Source organism: Conger conger, chromosome 11 (genome assembly GCF_963514075.1).
Source record: "Conger conger chromosome 11, fConCon1.1, whole genome shotgun sequence".
In the NCBI taxonomy this organism is placed as follows: Eukaryota; Metazoa; Chordata; class Actinopteri; order Anguilliformes; family Congridae; genus Conger; species Conger conger.
Window position 1 is genome coordinate 26,280,890 of NC_083770.1, and position 25,333 is coordinate 26,306,222.

The window sequence follows — 25,333 nt, forward strand, 5'->3', positions numbered from 1 at the left end:
CCTGCGCTGAACAACTACGGAGGTATGGCATGGCCTTTTCTGGAGAGAGTTGGAGAAAAGTCGTGTCCCCTCATCCCCCGTCTCTTTCATGTAAGGAAACGCTCCGGATACTGTTTAAGCCAGGAATGCTCCCTGGAAAACAAAAAGAAAGGACGCTAAAACCGCACATCAGCGTGAGGGCAAACAGAGCATCATTTGCTGCTCAGCCCGAACAATGTCTTGCCAGGGGAAGGGTTTGCATGCTGATTTCCATACCAGCATCAGCCCATCCTGCAGCGACGTTTAACCGCCCTCCCCTCCCCTGTTTACATTCACCGGCATCGTGGGGGCAATTACAAATATCCTTTTACAAGCACAACAAAAACCTCCCTCCGGCCACAGCCCCCGGACCCTGCCTTCATCCATCAGTCAGCGGTACCCCCTGCGCACCCCCTTCTTCCTCCCCCGAAAACCTCCTCGACATGGCACTGTTGTGGCTTTCCGGAGCTTTGTGCGATCCGCCGCCTGCCTCTGACGGGAGCCCCCTTTGTTTTCGGCTCCTGACCCCAGCGCCCCGGACGAGCCCACTGCTTTTTTCACGGAGGAGCTGAGAGACAGGAACGCCCGTGTGAATGGACCGCGGTGCGGGGCCACCTGTTGACAGGTCGGTGTGTCACGCCGTCCAATTACACGTGTGGCACACAGCCACATCCTCACTGGACGGGTGTTGAGCCTTAAGGATGTTTCAGGAGATACACTGGAGGGTGAACTCATGGGGAAACAAGTGTTCTGCTTTGTGAGCAGGTTTTAAAAGTTTTACATGAGGGGGCATAAACAAAAAATAAACAAATAAGCATGTAGTTGAGCACTCTCAGCCCAAATAAATTTTTTATAAAGAAATTAAATTAAGTTGGAATGCAAAACTAAGGCACAAATAACATTTTGTAATTTTAATGGAAACATATGACATGAATATGAATGAAAAACCTTCAAAGCAAGCGTGGATCCGTCTAAGACAAGGGAAGTGTTTGATATTCTTCCACAAGTCTCAGCAAGTCACGCAATGCTACTTATTCATATCTGACTTGGGCGTGTGTGGTTTACTCAGACTTGGAGGTATTAGTCAAATGACAGGACAGGCGTCTCATTAAAACCTACTGCATACTTTTAAGGAGATGAGGGATTACCAATTTTAAAAATGGGGTATTTTGATATGATGAGAGTTCCCTTGAAATGCATATGGTTATTCACTCTAAAGCAACATTTCTACAATGATTCATGGTCTACTCGGCTCAACATATGGCTGTTTTCAATCTTTATTCAATGAAAACAGAACCTTAATTAGCATAAGAACACTAACCCATTCACCATTAGATGTATAAAAATGTTGAAAAAAGGTGAACAAAGTATATTATGATATAGTTCTGCATGTGTAGATGACTTTCAGTTAAAAATTGGAAAATGAAATATTTCTATGAATAATGTATAACTATGTTAAATCAATGTATTACAATTAAGCACAATCTAATTCACATTTATCATCAAAGAGACCTTTTTGGTTAAAAATAATTTACACAAGATAGCACATTCCCCATCCATATGACAACACATTGAGACCCCAGTCATCAACAGATCTGAGGCATGGTAGTACAACCTACCTTTACCTGTACAAAATAACTTCTTATTTCAGTTCAATCTATCCATTTTGCCACAAACTATACATTTTCTCTTCAACTTGGAATCATCATTTGGGTACTCCCAAGAGCCATTGACTACTTTACACACTGCACATCACACAGTACTACAGGAGAAAGAAAGACAGCTGAAAAGATGTGGGAGGCTGATGCAATGATACACCTTGGCTGACTTTAACTGAAGTTTCCTCTAGCATGACTAAAACCAAATGTGTTCAAGCATGGTGAATGCAGCTGGCTAATGATAAAACCCAGGCGGAAACCTGCCATGTCAGCTGACCGAGCTAAACCACACCTTTTGTGATCTCCTGAGCTGTTTGCTGGAAGGGCTCTATGTAAATACACAGAGCCCTCCATCCTCAGCAGTGCATAGGGAATGTTCGCTGGGAGATTGATTGGAGTACTACAACAGCTAAACAATAGGTTGCAATTGTAACATTTACATTTACATTTACATTTTAGTCATTTGGCAGACGCTTTTAATCCAAAGCGACTTAAGTGCATAGGTTCTACCATAAGTCAGAGCATCACATCCAAAAACTCGCAAAATACACAGGAAATGCTGTTCTAAACATAGTTGTCATCAGAAGACAAGGATAGGGATATCAGAAAGGAGGGGCAGGGGAGATCAGGAGGGAGGACTAAGGTAGAGTTTGAAAAGGTGGGTTTTGAGTCTGCGTCGAAATAGGGGGAGGGAGAACATCTAGGGAATGCCTAGAATTTCTCTCCAAGGAATCGCCACCTTAACGTGGTGGAGGGGTTTGTGCGTCCCGGTGATCCTGGGAGCTATGTTGTCGGGGGCACTAGCGTTAGCCCCCAGTTGGGTCTCCCAAGGCAAATTGGTCCCGGGGGAGGGGCCAGACTAAGAGCAATTCAAAGACTCCATGATATGGCCTCACAAGCACAAATATAACTTGCCTGGAAAAAGGAAATCAGGGCCCCGTTTTGGAGCCAGACCCGGGAGGGGAGCTTGTCGTCGAGCGTCTGGTGGCCGGGCCTTTTCCAATGGGGCCCGGCCGGGCACAGCCCGAATTGGTCATGTGGGGTCACCGCCCTGTGGGCTCACCACCTGCAGGGGTCGCATCGGAGTCGGGTGCTTTGCCCAACGGGCAGTAGGCAAAGGCGGGGATCCGGGCGTGCTGATCCTCGGCGTTGCAGACTGGTTCTGGGGACGTGGAACGTCACCTCTCTGGTGGGGAAGGAACTGGAGCTAGTGCGGGAGGCGGAACGGTACCAACTAGATGTAGTTGGGCTCACCTCCACACACAGCACTGGTTCCGGAACCAAACTCCTGGAGAGGGGCTGGACTCTGTTCTTTTCTGGAGTTGCTCAGGGTGAGAGGCGCCAGGCGGGTGTGGGGATACTCACAAGCCACCGGCTGAGCGCCACTGTGTTGGAGCTCCACCCGGGAAACGAGAGGGTCGCCTTGACTACGTGTCGCTGGGGGGAAAGCTCTGACTGTCGTTTGTGCTTATGCACCAAATGGCAGTTCAGAGTATCCGGCCTTCTTGGAGTCACTGGGTGGTATCCTGGAAAGGGTGCCACCCGGAGACTCCATAGTTCTGCTGGGCGACTTCAATGCTCACGTGGGCAATGATGGAGAAACCTGGAAGGGGGTGATTGGGAGGAATGGCCTGCCTGATCTTAACCCGAGCGGTGTCTTGTTATTGGACTTTGCTGGTCATGGATTGTCGATAACAAACACCATGTTCGAGCATAGGGTAGCTCATAAGTGTACTTGGTACCAGAGCACCTTAGGCCAAAGATCATATCATCAGACCTGCGGCCGTGTGTCTTGGACACTCGGGTGAAGAGAGGAGCAGAGCTGTCAACTGATCACTACCTGGTGGTGAGTTGGATCGACATTACATTACATTACATTATTGGCATTTGGCAGACGCTCTTATCCAGAACGACGTACAACAAAGTGCATACCCATAACCATGGATAAGTGCGCTGAAAGACCCTAGAGGGAAGTACAATTTCAATTGCTACCCGTACAACAAAGATAAGGACCAGGGCCTATTTTTTATTTATTTATTTTAAACAACAAATAAACAAACAACAAAGCAAAAGTGACCAAACTTAACTATGCAAATACTGCTTACCTAGCCAACTAAAAAATACCGAAACACAACGTAAATCACAAAGACAACAATTAAGGTTCACAGGGAGGTAGGGAGGGATCAAGTGGACGGGGAGGCTGCCGGACAGACCCGGTAAACCCAAACGTGTAGTGAGGGTGAACTGGGAATGTCTGGAGGAGGCCCCTGTCCGCGAGGTCTTCAACTCCCACCTCCGGAGGAAATTCTCACGCATCCCGGGGGAGGCTGGGGACATAGAGTCCGAGTGGGCCATGGTCAAAGCCTTCATTGCAGAGGCAGTAAGCAGGAGCTGTGGCCAGAAGGTCATCGGTGCCTGTCGGGGTGGCAACCCAAGAACCCGCTGGTGGACACCAGTGGTGAGGGAGGCCGTCAAACTGAAGAAGGAGGCCTTTTGGGTTTGGCTGGCCCGGGGGTTCCCTGAAGCAGCAGACAGGTACCGGGTGGCCAGAAGGGCTGCGGCCCCAAAAACCCGGGTATGGGAGGAGTTTGGGGAGGCTATGGAGAAGGACTTTCGGTTGGCCTCGAGGAAGTCCTGGCAAACCATCCGACGACTCAGAAAGGGAAAGCAGGGCTTGTCTCAGGCTGTTTTCAGCAGGCGAGGAGAACTGCTGACCCGGACTGGGGATGTTGTCGGGCGGTGGAAAGAGCACTTCGAGGAGCTCCTGAACCCGAACAACACGTCCTCTGTGGAAGAAGCAGAGCCCGAAGACTCGGGGGAATCTGCACCTATATCCCTGGCGGAAGTTGCTGAGGTAGTCAAAAAGCTCCTCAGTGGCAAGTTGCCGGGTGTGGATGAGATTCGCCCTGAGATGCTGAAGGCTCTGGACATTGTTGGGCTGTCTTGGCTGACACACCTCTTCAGTGTCGTATGGAAGTCGGGGACAGTACCTGCAGAGCACTGATCGGGGCAGGCGGATCGGTGCAGCGTCAGCAGTAATGCGGGCATTGCACCAGACCGTCGTGGTGAAGAGGGAGCTGAGCCGGTAGGCAAAGCTCTCGATTTACCGGCCGATCTACGTCCCAACCCTCACCTATGGTCACAAGCTTTGGGTAGTCACTGAAAGAATGAGATTGCGTATACAAGCGGCCGAAATGAGCTTCCCCCGTAGGGTGGCCAGGCTCAGCCTTAGAGATAGGGTGAGGAGCTCGGACATCCGGAGGGAGCTCGGAGTAGAGCCGCTGCTCCTTCGGGTTAAAAGGAGCCAATTGAGGTGGTTCGGGCATCTGATCAGGATGCCTCCCGGGCGCCTCCCTTTGGAGGTTTTCCGGGCTCGTCCAACTGGGTGGAGACCCCGAGGTAGACCCAGAACCCGCTGGAGAGATTATATTTCTCTTCTGGCCTGGGAACGCCTCTGGATCCCCCAGGAGGAGTTGGAATGCGTTGCTGGGGAGAGGGACGCCTGGAATACCCAGCTTAGCCTACTGCCACCACAACCCGACTCTGGATAAGCGGGTGACAATAGATGGATGGATAGGGAATGCCAGACTGCTCCACAATTGCAATTTCAAGTTTATTGTCTGCACCCAGAGTGCCAGGTAACTAGTTAGTGTTGCGTGGGAGTGTTTGATGTGTGATGGGAGACTAAAGCCCAGAGTTAGGCCTTACACTAGACGCCTTAAGAGGGTCTGTGCAAGCCATTACTCACAAACACAGACCTGTAAATAGAAAAAAAATGCCTGCAAGCACTTACTGTATACAGAGCATCTTGTCCACACATGTTCTGGTCCACTGTGGTTTTCTTCAATCCTATCATAAATATTTTGAGATGTGGATGTGCAGTATTTTACTGTCAGAGAACAGATCATTATGAAGATTTGCAGTAGACAAATAGAGATAAGAATGTTAGTTACATTTGCTTCTTTCTCTTTTTTTCTGGATAAGATATGCGTGTACCTGCCTTCTCCACTGTACACAGTTTCCTGGCACTCTGGGACTGATGTAGTCTGCCTTGTTTAGCACCACACATACACTCATACTGGAGGCTGGTCTAGTTGTTTGGGCCTTGTGATGAATCATAAAACAGAGTGAAGTCAGCCTATTAAAGTCCTTAGGAATGCCTGCTTAGCCAGAGTGCCCAGCTTAGCTTGGATTTGGGCCATTGTTCCGGGGAAAAGCTGAGCCTGGATGTGGCCTGTAGAGGTGGGGAAAAACCCTGATCCAGGATCAGGGTTAGGAGAAATCATCCAGCCCAGCTGAGCCTAGATGTGGGTCGTAGTCCTGGGGAAAAGCTGAGCCTGGATGTGGGCTGCACACCTGGGGAAAGCCTTGGATCCAGGATCAGGGGTGGGGCCAATCATAAGCACAGGCTACAGCAGTAGAAGAGAGAGCTGACTGTCTTTGAGGGAAGCACTATGAGAATGATAACCCTACATCACTATGTACGTGAAAATGAAGATGCACTGATGAGTTCAGCTGAAGGAGACACATGAGCAGACAGAGCAGTGAGGAAACAAATGGAGCAATGAGGATAGAAGAGGGGAGACAAAGAAGATGGATGTTTTTAATGAAGGTGACGCAATAATGCACTTCTGAACAATAAGGTTAGAACCTTAACCTGAACAGGAACTTTGAGTATGTTATCGGCATTATCACTGAATCAAGGTGTTACAGCCGTACACTTCAGTGTGGAACCACAACTGACCAACCCATCAACATAACACACTTACAACTAAGCCAACACTCAGTGATCACTTTATTAGGTAGACCTGTACACTAGCTTGTTAATGCCAATATTTCATCAGCCAATCATGTGGCAACAACTAAATGCATAAAAGCATGCAGACATGGTCTAGAGGTTCAGCTGCTTTTCAGACCAAATGTCAGAATGGGGAAGAAATGTGATCTAATTGACTGACTGATTGTTGGGGCCAGAGAGGGTGGTTTGAGTGTCTCAGAATCTCCTGGGATTTTCACACCCAACAGTCTAGAGTTTGCAGAGAAACAAAAAACATTTCAGTGAGCAGCAGTTCCGTGGGCAGAAATCCCTTGTCAATGAGAGAGGTCAGAGGAGAAGGGCCAGAATGGTTGTAACTGCTCGGAAGGTGACAGTAACACAAATAACCACAAATTACAACAGTGAAGAGCATCTCTGAACAAACAACACGTCAAATGCATCAAGTGGATAGGCTACAGCAGCAGAAGACTTAATAAGTCTAAAAAATAAGTCTAATAAATACCTTAAAAAGTGCTCACTGGGTGTATGTCTACAACCTGTAGCAAGCAGACAGCAGGAACACTTATTTGTAGCCTAGTGATTGTCATGCTCAACCTACCGAGATTCCGTCTGTAATTACTGACCACGTCACAGGCATTTCTTTATTTAGAAATCCACACCTATTTGTGTGAGGTAATATCTAAGTCCATTGAACTCTAGATTCTGTATTCAAACTGAAGTGATATAATCAACAATACTTCAAATGAAGCCATCTCAACAATGCCATCTCAACATTGCACTGCCATCTCAACAATTGTGCTCAAACACAACGTACTGTATAAGACCGAAAGCAGACAATTGCATGCAAATTGCATGCTGATTTCAATGATAATCTGACCTCCTGACTTCATTAGAACTTTCCACCATTTGATGTTCAAAGGTCAGATTAATTACGTAAATGAAAAGCACACAGGTAGGACTGTAGTGCACTACAGGCAATGTTTCATCTGATGCTATTTAAAAAGAAACGGGCACAGAGAGCTTAAATTCTACATCTGAAAGAACTTGTCTGGCTATCATCTGCAGATACCCTGTTGTTATGTTTTTCCAGAGAGCCTGTACAACACTTTTTTATAAGTGGAGCTGTATTATTTTTTTTAAGTCTATGCTGCGGGATCCAAGCAATTTCCAGCCCAACAGATCAGCAGAAACGCCCTTACATTTCTGTTTCAAATTTGTATGCTCAGCTTTGCTGAAATCCCCAAACAAAAAGATGGTAGGATGGTCTTGGCTTCAGTGTTTACATGGAGCTGGATGCTCTTTGAAGCCCCATCCTAACTGCCCTAGCTGAAGGAATGCTGGGTAATAGTATGTGAGAGAGGAAGTTCTCACTTCCTAGCTGGCCTGGATTCTGGGCCTGCAATCTCATCTAGCTCCAAAACCATTCCAACCACAAAGAACACATACTTAGTCTCAGAGAGCATCACACGGCTGGCTGAACTTTTCTGCTGAGTCAGGCCCGAAACTTTAAAATTTTCATGTGCATTATTATTATCTCTTTTCTGAGCACCAGATAGCGGCTGGAAAAATGGTGTGAGAACAGGTGTGGCCGCTTCATGAGAGATGACTGCAAAAGTAGTCACGTAACATTGCCATTTGGAGCAGGTGAATTACAAAGCCACTCCACCTTCTAGCAGATAATTAGTTAGATCCTATTTCATATAGATTTGGCAAGGTTTAAAATGACACATTGTATTTATGATCCCTTATAGGTTCAGACAGGCTTTTTTTCAGCCTAACTTGTAACACAATGCCGAACATAGCAGGGAGTGAGCACAAAGATGGTATCCGAGTATAACGCAGGTCCGAGTATAATGCGGGGAAGAGGACTTGAAGACATTCTAGATGGCTGAGCTGCAGAGAAGCCAGCAGGAAACACCAGTCTGAAAGTGACAGCAGCTACAGCTACATCAGTGTGGAAATTAGGGACACTTTATTCCAGCTTATAGTGACTGGAAAATAGCTCATTTACAACTTTTTACTCTTTCTTTTGGAGCTACTCCTGATCTAGCAGACTGACTGGGGGAGCCCAGAAATCAATCTAGAAATGTTTGACTGATTTGCAGACCATTGTTACTCTTAGTAATAGTAATAATAGCAATGGCAATAGAAAAATCAATAGTAATAGTTGTTGTGGTTGCTTCTTCATCTTCTTCACTGGTCAGTTAACCCATGCATATTTTATTTGTTGATAATGATAAGGCTCAGGAATGGTATTGAATTTACTGGAGGGTTAGGCATGTTCAATTTGCATTGTTTCAGCTTCAGTTGAAGGGTGTTATGGAAGAGCTTTCCAAGACATGCTGAGATCCTTAAAGAGAATCATATCATAGGGAGGGAGAGAGAGAAAAATTTACATGTAATATACATGGAAATGTGCTGATGGGTTTCAATGAATGGGTCCTGTGATCTGGTTTACAGACAGAAGTGGGCCAGACTGAGCTGAGCAGTATGTCTTCAGGAACAAAAAAACGTATAGATAAAGTAAATGTACAGAGAATGGAGAAGAAGAGATGAGTTCCATTTTAAAAGGCATACAATTCGAAGGTACTGCAACCCCAATGACACAAAGCTGTGGTGTGAAGAAAATGTTTGTGCAGTTATTGCCAGAGCAACAGGGAAAGCACCACCATACTTAAGTAATTTTTCAATGTCACAATTTTCCAAACTAACAACCATAAGCCACGGCTCAAATGGTGTCAACATTAAAATAGCTACGGGATTGAGCATGCTAAAACTGGAAAGGCCATTTTAGTCCAGCCCACAGAAGTGACATACAAAACAAATGTACTGGTGCATTTTCCAATTACCTCTAAGGAAGGCTTGGTGGAAGGCTGCAGGTTAACAAACACAGTCATTGATGATAACATGTCACTCATGCACATTCCTGGCATGTAGAAACCAGCAAAATATCTTAATAAGATGTGTGTTCTCATGTTCCAGGCATGCCACGGACCCCTTTTCCATTTCAGACCGTGGATTAAGGCGGAACTGAGGAAAACCAGCTTGTGGTAAACAGTGGACATTTCACATCCATCACATTATTCCCCACTGTTGTTATAATTTGTTGGAAAGGCTCAAAATTGTATTCAATATGTATTCTCCCAGCCTGTGTTAAATGTGTGACTAGTTGAATTTATTTTGACCTTAAATGCAACACTTTGAAAGCTTGTGGTACAGGATCTGTCTTGCCTTGGTGTTCTGCTCAGTGTTGAGAAGAGAGCTTGACACACCTGTTTTAACACAACAAAAGGCATCATCGCTAATTGACCTAATGAGCCCTCTGGACTTGATCCCGTTCAGGCCTTTTCTCTTCTCCACCGGACCTGGGCAAAGGGTGAGCAAGGGCTTTAACATCACTTCAATCATTAGACAACATGCTGCTCTGAAACAGGAGTGGAGTGATTGAATTAACCACCCCCCCCAATACCTCAGCAGAAGCAGGTCTGTGTGGAGCAGCCTCCCGTTATTAGATTACCCCTGCCTCCCCCAGCCCCAAAAGGGCCATTAGATAATGGGGGTGGTGTTCTATGCCAGTGTATGGGGGACTGATTCTGTTTGAGAAGCATGCCCATCCACCGGCCATTTACCTGATTACTTTGGTTCAAACGAGCCCAGGTTCTGTTTGGCCAGTGTGGCTGGGAGATGGAGGAGAAAGCAGGCTGTAGCACGGGTCTTTTAAGATACAGGTGTGAGAGAGCTTCCCCTCCAAGCCTGGCCACACTGCAAAAAATGAACTCTCTCATGGTTTTCGCTTGTGATTTAGTCCTTGTGGTTGTGTGTTCCTGCTCTTTAGCTGGGTTCCGCCCAAGATTCCTTCCCATTGGGGAGTTTTTTGTCACCACTCTTTGAGGGTTTTTTCCCCACTGGGGTTTTTCTTTCTTACCTTATGTGCTTGCTATTTGGGTTCAGGCTTGGTGTTAGCCCTTTTCTGCCCTTTTTTACACTGCAAATCATATTTGTGACAGCCACCTATAGAAAGTGCTTTACACATAAAATATACTTCACTTGACTTGTTTGAATAAAATGTTTCCTATTTCAGATACAAACATTCTATTAATTTATATAATTGCCACTATCTCAGCCATAACTAGGTTCACCTTAAAAGTTAGATTGAAGGGGAAAATATAGATTATAATTTATGGTCGTCATTATTGTACCAGGTAAGTTGAGAGATGGACTAAAACGAGTTGCCCATTCCTGTTCCCCTCCCCTAAAGCCACAACCAGCCTGTTTAAAATAGAGCTCCAATCATCATTCAGATCTCCAGACCAGAACTCCCAAACCGCCTTCTATTTCTGAAGAAAATAACATGCTGTTTAGGCAGGCTTAACAGAGCCTCATTACTGAGGAAGTGGGTTTTGGAACTGAGGGAACTTTCTTTGCTGTTCAAATAAAGCTCAGAGTAAAATGGCATCTAAATTCCCGGTCTTGTGGTGTGCCTCTCTCTTGTTTTTACTTGGAAGGGCTGGACTAAAACTGAGACAGAAAAATAAATATGTCCTTTCCTTCTCAATCCCCTGAATTTAAATTCTGAAACAATCCTTCCTCAAGCCCCCCAACTCATAAATCAAGGCATTGTTTAATCATCATGTGGTTTACCCGTACAGATCATTTTGCTGCAAACATTTATTTAAGCAACTAAACACAAAAAACTGAGTCACAAAATGGTGTTTCAAAATGCCCTGTATGAAAGAGAGAATGTTCAATCCTGACAAAGGTGCTTAAAGGAGCAGATCAAAAATAAAATGTAAGTATGGACTTTTTCTTTTTCTGGTAATGTATCCAGCAAAAATGGACATAAAAAAATAATTATATTTGGAAAGAAACTTTGATGTTTACATTTTTTTATGTGAATTTTCCACGGATTCATTACTATAAAAAATATAGTGGTTCAATGGTCCATTATATCAATATGAACTGCGTCTAAAAAAGTTGTCAAATCCGGAAACTTCACATCTCAGCAAAACTATCTGGATGGATTGATAGGTTTCTCCTCGCCCAGAGTACTAATTTATTTTATGGGTGAACTTTAAAATTACAGTTCATCCATGTGTATCACCAAAACTCTGCTCTGCGCTGAGAGCGCTCTAGATATACTGGTCTGTACATAGCTGTCAAGCCCCTCCAATGACTTCCTTTAAGTCTGTAACCCCCCTGCCCCGGGCCCCTTCCCTGGCCCCCGTTTCCTCACACTCCCCTCAGCCCATTCATCCACTGTGCTCAGCAAAGCATTTCAACACCAGCACTGAGGCCCAGGGACAGGCTCCGTCCCTGCCAGGTGTCCATATCTCCCCCATTCCTTCCCTGGGGAAGATCTTCCCCTCCAACTCTTGTGTTGTTTCAGCCCCATGCGATCCTGGCTTTGCCAGGGCCACAGTAGGGCACATCTCACTCTGAAACTGACCTCACCCCAGTGCCATGGAACATCTGCGCCTGCATCAGCCAGCGTATCATCAGCCTTGGACAGAGGCCGGGGCCATGGGCAGCCTGTGCAAGAGCGCCCTGCCGGGCACCCCAGCCTCCCTGCGAGGCCAGCTGCTCACGACCAGATGCTAGTGTAGCTGGCGAGATCATCCTGGCGGCAAAATCCCAGCAAGCAGGCCTTTTTTGGGCCTTTTTAAAAAAGGGAAAAAACTTGTATTTTTATATTTTTAGGTTTGTTCCATCATTTCAGCTTCATCTGTCAATACAGAAAAGTGCCAGAAAGCACCTCTTTCCCCATGCCATATCAGCCAGCAGTTATTCTGCACACACATGCACAAACACTCACTCACTCACTCACACACACACACACACAGATGCTCTCTCTCTCACACACACACACACACACACACACACACACACACACACACAGATGCTCTCTCTCACACACATGTACACACACACACACACACACACACACCAGTTGATCTGTTGATCAGTGTAAGTACACTGCTATTGCAAGCTCAAGTGCAGCCCTTGTGCTGGCATGGTCAGGATTTAATACCTAATGTAATAACTCTGATTAGACTGTTGGCATGTCACTTCACTGATAACATTAGCAGGATGAGCCACCGGTCAGCCTTGAGGGCGCTCATCTTAATGAGGGCAACTGCCTTCATCTGGCTCCAGATTTATGTCTCATTTTAACATTGCAGGCTAACCGCACGAACATGACACATGAAAACACACAAACTGGATACTGTTACAAAGCCCATGATCACTTCTAATTTTCATCGCCTTATTCAAACACCTGAACAGGACCTGTGCTTCACTTAGCCAAATCCACCTTTACCATCTTTGGTCATATTTCTTTTCTCCTACTTTCTTCCCTTTTCCTGCAATAACAGAACAGCAATGCATGCGCCAAGAGAGCAAGCATTAAAATCAACCTCAATAAATAAATCATAAAAGTACAGAAATGCTCTCAGATATATGACAGCCGAAAAAAAAAAAAAACTAATTTTGTTAAAAGACAGCATTGAAATTTTTAATGAATGATTTAACCAGACGTTGGGGTTCAATGACCACCCATCTAAATTGGCACCAACAGTGTCCTTCAATCTCAAGTTTCAAGTTATGGGTTTAAACTGCAAATGCAGCCCAATATAAAAGCACATTGACATTATTAATGGTAATGGAATGCTTTCTATGCAGGTTAATGAAGGATGCCTTAAATTCGACAATCTACTAATCCAGCTCCTAGGTCATCACTTTATAAAATAGATGACCTTTCTAATGTGCTCAGGTTCCATGCACTGAATTCCTTAAGGAAAAAATGTCTGACAAACACATCGCCTGACGTAGGGAGGATAGAGGTTTGTGATCACACAGATTATACACAGTAGCAAAACTACCTCATACTTCTCAAGATTACATTCATTCCCTTGTGGTCTACCACCATATAGCCAACAGCTACCATACCAGAAATTGCTGTGGTCAGATCCAGTGAACGGTCACAAACTGACAACGTAACCCCTCATTGTATTTTCGCCACCATGGACAGGATGTGACCGCACAAATATCAGCTCCTTCTGATCCTATTTGGCTCTGAAGCCCAAAATCGCACACCCAGATTCAACTGCATCAGGGCTTTTAACCCCTTATGAGTGGATGCGACCTACGCATTACATCTCCCTTAACAGACAGATATGACCTGTGCGTTACATCTCCCTCAACAGACAGATGCAACCTGCACATTACATCTCCCTCAACAGACAGATATGACCTGTGCGTTACATCTCCCTCAACAGACAGATATGACCTGCCCATTACATCTCCCTTAATAGACGGATGTGACGCCAGCGTTGTATTTGGTCATATGACGGTTTTTCAAGACACATGACCATTGAAATGCACTGTGATTCCTTGGCCTTTCTATGGGTTTTCTATAGGGGGCCTTGGTCCATAATGGCTTAAGATAATAACACCAAAACCAACACAGCAGCAGAAGTTCTGGCTCTGGGTTTCATGAAACATCTCAAAATGATTATGGTGATGTTTTTCCCAGCGATGTGGAGCGTAGATGTGGCGAGACACGCGGGCCCGCTGTGTTTGGGCGAGCCTGCTGGGCCTGTGGCGGAGGGCGAGGGATCTCGGGAGACGTGTGATTGATGCGCAGCTGGGAGATGCACAGCGGGTCATGTGTCTTTGCTTTTCAGCGGCCCTCTGTGGCGAGCATCATCCGCCTGATCCTACTGGAACCGGTATGCGGAATGCTGACTAAGAGCTGGCTAACAGCTGTGAGCAGGAAAAACACACACAGCACTGCATGGGAATATGGCCTTAGCAGCAGAGCGATAAAGTAGAGTGCGTGTGTGCAAACCAACCTTCTCAAGCCATGAGACATAAATATGGAGTTTTATTACTCACCTCAGCAGGTCGGAGATCAGAACCCACCAAACGTAGGAGTGCAGTGCAGCATGCACGTATCTGCTGGAAACTGCACGTATCTGCTGTGCAACTGTCCACGTACCATTGCTCACACATGAACAAGCATATGCACATACACACACACACACACACCAATTTACTAGGGCCCCAATTATGGGGTATCAATTCATCTCTCACAAAGACAGTTAAATAAACTGCAGATCGTCTTTCAAACAAACATCCCGCTAGATTTAGAGTTCCTTTGTACTACCAGGGGGTCTGCAGTTTGAATCCTGTTCTGATCTTCTCTGGGATGATTCATCTCTACATAAAAGGAGGAAGAAATACTGGAGCCTTTCTTAATTTTGTTTTTTACATTTTTCATAAGTCGTTCCCATCTACCACCGCACACCAATGGCAAATATGCATGTATAAATGTATTCAAGACAATATCTGCAAATAGTATGAAGTAACGTAAAAAAAAAATCAGACCAATCCCTCTCCATAGAGAAAGTATGGTATATAGAGCCCAGTATTCCAACCCCAGCTACCCAGATGAACCATTAACTTTGGGAGCCATCTTGTGCTAAATGTCAATTTGTCCAGGTGTATATCTGTCCACTTAAAGCAGAGCTTATGAGCAGACTCAGGCTGGGGGAGAGATGGCGTGTTATTGCTAAATTATCAGTGGCATGCTTATTTACAGAGGCACTGGCCAATGGCCTGTGGGCATAGGACTGTGTGGGCATGCGGGCAGACTGCTGGGCACTGCCAAATGGCCTGATTGCTCCAGTCAATCATCCCTGTTTATTATTCCAGGAAACGCCTACTGTTCCACAGGGCCCGGAAACAAACACACTGAGCCCTGCTGGGGGATAAACACCAGCCCCAGCCCCTCCCCCTCTTCCCCCAATGCGAGAGAAGAAAAAATGGGGGAAAAGAGGGAGACAGCTTATTCCACTGGCAGTGTTCCAGACAAATAGGCCCCCGTCTACGACAGCCCAGTGCCCGCTGGCTGGGGGTGTCTGGAACACCGCAGGACGTGAAGGAATTTGGAGAACTTCCGTAATCAGAATGATACCTGGTTGGGATGAAAAATCTTCCCTGTTAGTTTGCAGGTTTAAAGGAGGGCGGGAGGGCGGGAGGGCAGGGGGGGGATAATGTTAAAAACATGAGCAGAAACATATCGCTCCAATATGAGGAGCATGAAAACAACACAAAAATGTCAAACCGACTCCAACTTTGTATTCCGTTTTTTGATATGACCGTAAACAGTTGATTCGATGCTCTCCAGACGGAATTGCTTTTCACTCTGCGTGCTTCTGGGTAAATTTGTTCCAATTACAAGTCACGGTTTCCAAGAGCATGCTTACCACATCAAAGAAAGAATGGTTATTATAGACAGAGCCTAACACATGAAAACGTATCAATAAACTTATGAGAAAGCTTTTAACATTTCTCTGGTCTCTTCAGAAAGGCCATGGGGTTTTCATTAGCTCTTGCTTTGGTGTACCCAGGACTCAAAAAGCCTTTGTGATGGTTTAAATCTTTCATAGAATCTGGTCTTGCAACAAGCAGGCAGTCGTGATTGGTTATGATAATCAGTGCACAACCTGAAAGGAATCAGTGGAACTTATGGGACAGTTTATGCATTATTCTCCATGGTACCCACACTGTTTTTCATTCGTCGCATAGAAAAGTTGCCAAAATGTTTTGGTGCCGAGGGGACCACAGCCTGGTACCCTGGCCCAGGATCCACTGCAGACGTCTGGCCCTTGAGGTTGCATGATGTCTATGACAGAGCTTCCCTACAGAGAGGAAAGACAGCCACGGCCTGGGTCCCACTGAAAGAATATCTGCAATATTACGGCCAGTATTATTATCATTTATTATACACGTACTCCTTCTACATGGCATATGCTCCCCTGTGTTTTGGGGTGCCTGAATGTAAAAGTACTTAAAGTCACATTCTGGTCTCCGAGGGTTAACAAGCACAGCCCCCCCGTCCCCCGTCTCGACATGGCGTCAGCTGCAATGAGCTCCAGATGCACGCTGGCCCCTCTCCAGCCCAGCGCTGGATGTGGTTTCAGTGCCGCAATGGAAACACCGCCCACCGGCCGGGCCCAATGAAAGTTCCCCACTCCTCTGTGCGGTTTCTGTAACAGGTCCATAATCACACAGGCACGGGGAACGAGGTGCAAGGCAGGGAGAGAGAGACGGAGGGAGAGAGGGAGGGACAGGAGGGCATGGCAATCAAGTGAAAAGCTGGGAAAGGATGTGGGCAGGCATGGCACAGGGTGAAAAATACAAACTGAAAAGCGTAAGGCCGTTTGTGTGCAAAGAAGGATCATTTTTCCTTGCACACAATTAAAATATTTTCTATTTTGAAAGTCACTGTGATATAATGATCTGTTGAAGTCTGTCCATTGCTACACCCTGATGAACGCACACTGAAACATGATTTTGATGTGTTAATTGCATGGAGAGAAGTGTGCGAGTTTCATTTTTTCACTTTGGTTATTGGGCCGTTATTAAGCACCTTTCCGTCTGTGCTTTCTGCTCTTCCATCGCAAAGAAAGATGGGGGCCAGGAGACGGCGTACAGTGACAATAAAAAAGACATCTGAAAGAGGAGTGAGGAAGCGAGAGAGTGTGAGAGTGTGACAGATGTTCTGTTAACGGGCGTTGCACAATTTGGAGAAGGATATTCTGGGTCCGTGCAGGCGGCGGACAAAGGCGTTATGTTTGAAACCTTCACTTCGCAGCTGTTATTTGCAGCCATTGCGTCAGCACTGTCCTCCCAAGCCTTCCGCTTCCCACTTCACTAACAAATATTACATCCTGGACTTTCTGACACATTTCCCTCTTCAGATAACCACAGCCACAGCCAGCCTGCAGGGGTGAACGGCAGGTCACAACCCCAGGCCTTCTGCACTGGAGTCCACTCTCTGCACTTTGAGGGATTTCACCAACAATGGGAAAATAATTTCTTCCAGGAAAAAAAGCTTGCACCTCCCATAATGTGATAACAGAAGCATACTGTCTGACCAGGCAGAGGTCAGGAGGGCACGCTACCGTGTAAATCTTTAAGCAAATGCTGAGAGGCGCGGCATCTTAGCCATCCACACATCACAGGCCTCCGACACGGGGCCTAGACCCGGCCGGCGACCTCCCTGTCAGCATCCGGACTCCACTGACTTCTGCTCCTCTCCCCGGTGACAAATCCACACAACTGGCCTGTCATCTGGTAAAGCGTACAAGGGGGACTGTGCATGTGCACGGGCCCACTGAGAAACAACAAATCTTTTCTCATGGGTATCGTCTGAGGAGAGGCATTATAGAGAAAGAGTGACACAACGCATGCAGCCATGAACTGGGAACTGTCTGCATTAAATAAATGTTTACTTCAGCTTCTTAATGTGGTGACCCAGAAGGCAGCTACACCCAGTATAAAGAGGGTGTAGTCAGAGACGCTGTGGGTTTAATAAAGCAAAGAGACTCTGACTGGAGACACCGCATTTGTTAAATTTAGCAAATAATAAAGACAAAGTGGCACGGAGAAAAAGCGGGTGGATTTATGAGGTGTTTTCATTAAATCAGGCGCTGCTTAAATTTCACTGGGTCTACCCTGGGGCAAACACAAGGCACAATGAATTTGTCACGGATTCTGCACTTGTGAGCTAAGAGATTAATTGACACTGAACGTACTGCAAGTCAATTGTGTTAGAGCAGAGAAATGTTGTAGCAAAGCAGTTCAGATCACCACGGTCATCAGTAACATCAGTAAGGGCTTACACCTCCTTACGATAATGAATCTAAAGCCCCTTATAGGCTCAACAGACCCAGGACAGAGACAAGTTTAAAACAGAGCACGATGTGCTTCCCAAAACATTTTTTAACTAAAAAGCTAATTTACTACATCAAGTAAATATGATTACTACCTAAACCTCCTTTATGGCGATACATTCTGACACATTTTGAATATGATAAAAAGGACATCACTATTTATCTTCAAAGTTAATCAGTTTAATACTTCAAGGAAACAGCCACAGCTGTTTCAGATAGAGGCAGAAGCACATAATCGATTCACATTTTTCACGGGTATGAATAAAAAGCGTGTTCTGGAGAAGGTTCTGGAGAATGCGGCGGTCGCTGCTTCCTGTGGGCCGCGCGGCCCCATTAAGGGTTAATGTGGAACAGACTCCCATTAGGCGGAGAGGGGGGCTTGCGGTCAGCTCCGTCAGGTTCACAGGAAGAGAAGCCAAGGCCTGGCAGCGGCACGGTGACTGGGGCCCTCTGTCCGCGACAGCTGATCCGCGCGCCCGCCGCGGGAGAGAACCGGGAAGGCGACGCGAACGGAGGCGGAGAGGGCGGGGGAGGGAACCTTCCAGAAGCAGGAGCAGCTTGGAGGGAGAGGTGGAAACAATGCGCTCACAGAGGTGGGCGGAGGGAGGAGCTGGAAATGATCATGGTAGGAGATGAAGGGGGCGGGGGAGGAGGGAGCACGGCGCAGAGTTTGAAGACAGGGGACGCAGTCAGAACCCGGCACTGATGTGAGCCTACCATCAGCTCAATAGGGAGTGGTAGTCCCCCCAACCCCAAATTACCATGACACCAGACCATTCTCAGTGGAATGGAGAACACCCTAATCCTGTGAGCATGGGGCATGCACCACAATGCATCTAAAACCCCCTCTGAACGGTCAGTCCGTTTGGTCACTGATGATGTCACTGCTCTCTCAAACCTCACTTGTTTTGAACCTATTGAACAATCACCTCATTTCATGATTTTATATTGCAAAAGAGAATCGGCATTTCCAAGAAGTACACAGTCTGAGGGATCCAAACATGAGCAATTTGACCATAGACTAAACGGACACACCCTCCCTCCACAAAACACACATTTGTATACAAATTGTCCACTCCACCCCCACACGTGACAAACCATCACACATCTGAACTCATCCAGTTTATCAGCCGGCCAGGAGGATGGACTGTAGCCGGGATCCTCCCAAGACTTCTCGCCAAGGCTATGACAGTTTTTTCTTCCCACAGGGGTGTTGTTTACCTCACTGCCTGCTTATTGGGGGTTCAGATCTGGTTTTTTTTCTGCAATTTTCCTTCAGTTACTCTGTAAAGCATTGCTGTGACAGTTCTTTGTAAAAAATGCTATAGAAAATAAAAGAAAAATATATTGAGAAATGGACCAGCTCACTCAGCAATTGCCTTTGAATTAGTCAAATAAACACATAAACACACACACACACACACACTCCTTGAGTTAATTAACACATTGCTGGTAAATACAGACAGCCAAGGACCGTGCCCCCACAGAAAGTGGCCAACACATCACCCCAAACCCCACTCCACCACAGCCCAAGCATCACCACAAATCAGCTAGTGTCATCAGCGATAGCCCTGTCCCTGCATCTCAGCCACCTGAAACCATATCAGCCCCAGAGTGGGTAAGTGCAGGGAGCCCTGAGACTCTGCAGACACAGCCAAACTGAGCGAAGCTCCAGGCGCTGGCAGGGGAGGGGGGGGGCCCTCCTGTCACAGGCCTGCAGCGTGAGGCTAGACAGCCCACATCTGCTCCTTCAAAGTAACGGACAGGAGCAATGGCCACCGTCAGCTGAATCCGCGAGCTCGGTCTTGCCCCGATTACTGAGATCAGATCTCGTCTCAACCCAGCAAATGGGCGCTTCCACCCCGAGCAGCCCGACTCCCAATGGAGCCTCGCCCAGAAAACGGCCGGAGCGTCATCGCCCCTGTTCTTACTGTAAATAAGCCAGGATCGCTAGAATGGGATCCCCGCAAATGCAGCAACGGTGGGGAAAGCAAAAAAGGGGCAATAAGAAAAGCAGAGCCGCAAGAGCAACTGTGGCCAGTTTTGAGTAATATGGAAATAACAGCAGGGGAAGCTATCAGCAACGCACATCGCTGAAAGACGCAGCTGTAAACAGATAATTACAGTTACTGGAAGGCTGGAGTGCTGGAGAGCACTCAAACCCAAACACCGCGGCCTGCTGATTTGGGCAGAGAATACCTGCCCTGTAGGCCAGCCTGCTCCTGGCAGATGGTTGAATCTTTTATCACGTAGATTAACTCAGAAAGGTATTTATGGTTGGGGTGGCCTGGAGACAGAGTTCTCAGACCACTTCTGAGAATATGCAGGGTTAGTTTTTCACTTAGCCTTCTACTACAAACTGCTAGCTAATTGTCATTTCTAATTCCACACTTTCCAGTACGCGCAGAGGCAAGCTATCCAGACTCCAGTAGTAATGAACTCCCCTTGAGTTTTCATCCAGCTGAGACGCATACCTCTTCTCTTGCCATGTGAAAGAGTTTTTTTATTTTGCAATATGTACAAAAACAGAGGCTTGAAGTAGTGTTCAGCTCCAAGCCAATTGATTTTTTGGAACATTCATCTATTTTCCAGTAAATCTTTTCCACAGACGTACACCCCTAGGTCTATCAATCACCAAAGCACATCCTGACAAACATAGTTTTCAGTCTGCTACTCCAGTTATCCATAGTAATATTCAGCTTGTAAAGCCTGCTGTTTCCCTGGCCTGATGTTCCTGTCAGGCCCTGAATGAGTGCAGCATCTGTTTTCTTGTAGTATGGAGCAAGCTGAGAAGCCTACGATTCCGTAAGCGACTACTGCCCTCTGCTGGACGATGATGGGACAACTGCAGGTAAAAACTATATACTGTTCTGAGCAGCTGGGTTTCAAAATAAAAAATGCAACATGGTGTTCAGACTTTCCTAAAGTATTTCTTGATCAGTCTTAAAGGGGAAAGTCACCCAAAATAAATTAAAGTATGTTTCCACTTACCCAGAGTACTATAAATCCCATCCAGATGATTTGTTGCCTCTCAGAAAAGCTCTCTTGATTACTTTTTTAGATGCAGTTCACCGTGATATAACACACCTCTTTTTCTGGTTATGAATCCGCTGAGAATTTGAAAAACTCAACATGTCTCTTTCTAAATATAATGCCAGTTACATGCAACCATCAACATAGCTCATACATGTATATTTGAATCTAGTGCTATTCTACTGCAGGAACTCTTGCAGGGCAAAGAGAGCATGTATTCTTCATAGTCCGACATTGCAAGCTAAAGGAATTCCTATATTGTCTTGGCACAACTTTATTGGCATGTATGTGAAGTTCGGTCGGAAGCTGGATCAGCTTGGCCACGCATGCAGGTGGAGAGGGCACACGCACCTGGATTGCGTTAACTAATCAGCCCAGGTGCTTAAAGTGTGCTTGTCTCCACAGCACATGGCCGAGACCAGGAGATCACAAAGCAGCAGTTTTGTGTGGGTGGGTTTATTAAATTGTATTAACCCTTGAGTTGACTGAGCATTTGGGAGAAAGACTGCTGCTGAAAAGGGGTGACATTGGCTCAGGAGGTAAGGATGTCATCTGGCAGTCGGAGGGTTGCCGGTTCGATCTCACCCTAAGTGTGTCAAGGTGGCCTGAGCAAGACATATGACACATGATCCCTAAATGCTCTTGATGAGCTGGTTGGTGCCTAGCATGGGAGCCAGTCGCTATTGGTGTGTGCGTGCATTTATGAATGGGTGAATGGGAAGCATTAATTGTAAACCGCAAAGTGGCCAGCTCAGCTTGGTTTTACTTTATTTTGCCTTTTTATTTTAGTTTGTGTTAGTTTATTATTTTTGCCTGGAACCTTTGAGGGAGATGGGTGAACACTTTATTTATATTGTGTTGGTTTTGGCACTCTCTCTCTCCATGTGGCAAACAAGGGAGAAAATCACGGAAGTGCCGCATTTCCCTCCCAGGGGAGTCACACGGCGTATGACAGTATACTTTTATGTTTTGATACACAAGCCAAGTGCAGCAAACGGCCACCTAAAACACTCCGCAAGACAATTCTCACTTTGCCCCAGAATATCGGTGGGCTTCAGGTTCTGCTTGCACACACCATACACCGTGGGCGCACAGTTGGCAAGTTCCTGCAGTAGAAGTAGCTCTGAAATGAAATGTGCATTTTTCAATGCTCTGTTGATGTTCATGAGTAACTGGGATTATATTTGGAAAGAGACTGCTGCTAAGTATTTAGAATGTGAATTTTCTGCAGATTAATTGCCAAAAAAAAGGTCCATAGAGATCCATTATATCACAGCAAACTGCATCTTAAAAAAGTAGTCCAATCTAGGAAATTTGTCACATCTCAGCAAAACTATCAGAATGATAGATAGTACTAAATTGGTAAGATACTTGAATATAATCTTTGGGTGAACTGCCCCTTTAATAGTGGTCTATATTATTTCAAAAGCATTTAATCATTAAAAAAAATGTTTTTGTCAGAAGCCTCAATGTGTGCATTATCTTTAAAACCATTTAAGTACTCCTGCCATCTCAGTTCACAGCTAACATGCATTGTGCAGAATAGAGCAGCTCAAGAATGCAGCCTGTTTCTGAGGCCCAAAGTAAATCCGTCTATTCCCTTCTGAACGTGATGGCTCAACACCAGCGCACTCAGTGCCGAGCTCTACATGGTCCTCTGTGGCCCCCCGTGGGGGTGAGGCGGTCCTGTTAAGTGGTGAGCGATGCATGTGATGTCTGTGCTTCGTCGAGGGGTCTGAGCATCTCCCACAGAGGGCTGCTCTCCTGGGCCAGCTGGTAGGGGCGGCGCAACCTCTTATCCGCCAGGGTCCTGAGCGCAGGACAGCGCTTCACTAAGAGTTCACACACCTCCACATGCTCCTGCTCTGTGGCCTGGAAGAGCCGGCATGCAAACACACACACATGCCATGTCAGTTCTACCAGATAGTGATTATTCATTGGTTATAATAATAATATAATATGCTTTATTTATATAGCACCTTTCATATGTAAAATGTAGTTCAAAGTGCTTTAAGCCAATTACAAAGACAACACATTGCAGATAAATGAATATACCGTACCTTGTGCAAGGGGGAGGAGTCATCATCGTCACACAGCAGGGGATCGGCCCCATGGTCTAGGAGCAGTCGGACCACGCCCAGGTGTCCGCAGTAGGCAGAGCGGTGGAGAGGGGTGGCCCTCCCCCGGGTCTGTGGACTGGCACACGCTCCTCCATCCAGCAGCAGCTCACACATTGCCTCGTGCCCAGCCCGGCTGGCGTAGTGCTGGGGTAACACACCGGAGTCTGGGTTAGCCAGGTACACCTGAACGCTGACGGTGTATGCATGCATTAAATGCATAAATAATAATGAATGTCAAACTATCGCTAGCTCACCAGAGCAGTATAGCCAGCCTGATCCCTCACATTGGGGTTGGTCCCCTTTCGGAGAAATGACCGAACCCTTTCCAGGTCACCATTCAGAGCAGCAGACCAGATACCTGAGCCAAAGAAATTACTTTAATACAAACCAGTCTCTGGACCACATCGTTTGTCCACTATAATTATTATAATAGTCCAGAGCTATAGAATATGAACGTATTAAATAAATAGGATGTGGCTAATGTTCACAAGTTGTGTGGAATGCATTAGCTTAGGTTCTGGTCACCTCTGTCAAAGTCCATTTCATCCAGGGTTTGGTGAGCACTGGGAGTTGCCAGATTTTGGGTGCAGCAGGCACAGCGATGACCATCGGATGCCATACTGGTGTACACACAGTGGGTAAAATGGCCTGTCTCTTGTCAAAATGGAATATTTCCCTCAAAACATTGAGGGTTAAAAAACATTTTAGAAGGAAACCATGCAAGATGTAAATCTAGCAATGACAAGTTTATCATTTTATGAGACAATTCATGATATTTCTGCATGCGTTCTCTGGTGGGTTTACATATTTTTGTGAGTTGAAAGGGTGGCAACAAACATGTCTCCACATTATGGCATATACGGGCATTACCTAGGGTTTGACAGCAATCAAACTAGTCAGTACCTTGAACAGGTGGATTATACTTTAGTTTTGACGATTTCTTTCTCACTCGGTTGTACTAAGGGAAGGATATGTACATGCCAAGCTCTGTCTGTGAGTACATCTTTCTCCTAATAGTTTATTGCTGTGTTCAGCCGGCTAATTGATTTCAAAGAACACACTAGTCTAGCCAGTCGGCTGAATGGAAAATAGATTATCTTGCCACCAGGGAGGGATTTTAGCTACATACCCCAAGCACTCCAGACTGGTGCTGAAAGACAGCTAGCCAGCACCTGGAAGCGGCGTGTACCAATTTATCCACTTTGCGTAAAACCGCCACAGATTTGCTACGTAAGGCTTTATAGCTCTACTCTAGCTAGTTACCTTTCGAGACATATCAAAGCTAACAACCACATGATAGCATGTTGTTAGCCATCTAACAAGCAATTGGATGACACTGCAAGTAAAATATAGCTAGCTATGTTGCTACATTACCGTGAACTGAAAAATAATGTTAAATTCATATCAGTTGCAACAATCTATCCCAACTTCAGAAACTTCGCTAGTTACACGTAATGTGAGTCTCCTGTTCTTTACACAATAGCCTACCTATACAACACGGTGACTGCAGTTGCTTCCCTGTTTCTTGCAGGATCTACGCTTACGTTTCCTCAAAGATGGTGGAGTAATAAAAAGATAGACGAGTTATATGCAGCTCAATGTAAAAATGGGGTCCAGTTGTACTGAATTCTTTATGAATACCACAGGTAACTTCCCAAACAAATGTAAAACATATCTATAATTGAGAATTATTTCTTGAAAGCCTTAGTATTAAGAATAATGCCTCGTTTAGCTTGTATGCAAAACATAGACTCCCACCCAAACCGTTATAGTTCCGCTGACAGACAAACCATGAACTTTCCTCTCCCTGTTCCGCCGCATCCGCTCCGTTTCGTGCACGAAACTGTCACGTTGGTTGAGGACAACCAATCGCTTGACAAATTCTAAGCAGGTACAAATATTTTTATTGCAGCAGGATTAATGTGCTCTATGCAGCGAACATTCTTTCACCAGAAACCACGAGTAACCAGGTAGTCTAGGGAAAAGTAA

General features: G+C 45.9%; 1 protein-coding gene across 8 annotated transcripts; it reads right to left on the reverse strand.

Annotated features, from left to right (window-relative positions):
- ankrd39 (ankyrin repeat domain 39) lies at positions 1-25,199 on the reverse strand. Of its 8 annotated transcripts, none has more exons than XR_009710025.1 (6): positions 24,833-25,106; positions 23,870-23,964; positions 23,599-23,702; positions 23,285-23,488; positions 21,183-23,096; positions 1-132 (listed from the first exon to the last, which is right to left on the reverse strand). XR_009710025.1 is itself a non-coding variant. In XM_061260785.1 (5 exons), exons 2-5 carry the CDS (start codon positions 23,961-23,963, stop codon positions 22,914-22,916), a joined length of 585 nt encoding a protein of 194 aa, XP_061116769.1. In that variant the 5' UTR covers position 23,964; positions 25,135-25,199; the 3' UTR covers positions 20,658-22,913. The 8 variants fall into 8 exon arrangements, 6 of the variants coding, with proteins under 6 accessions (XP_061116769.1, XP_061116764.1, XP_061116765.1 ...); XR_009710024.1 differs by lacking the exon at positions 1-132 and adding an exon at positions 18,572-18,748; XM_061260785.1 differs by lacking the exons at positions 1-132; positions 24,833-25,106 and adding an exon at positions 25,135-25,199 and having other exon boundaries at positions 20,658-23,096.
- Positions 25,200-25,333: the final 134 nt, after the last annotated feature.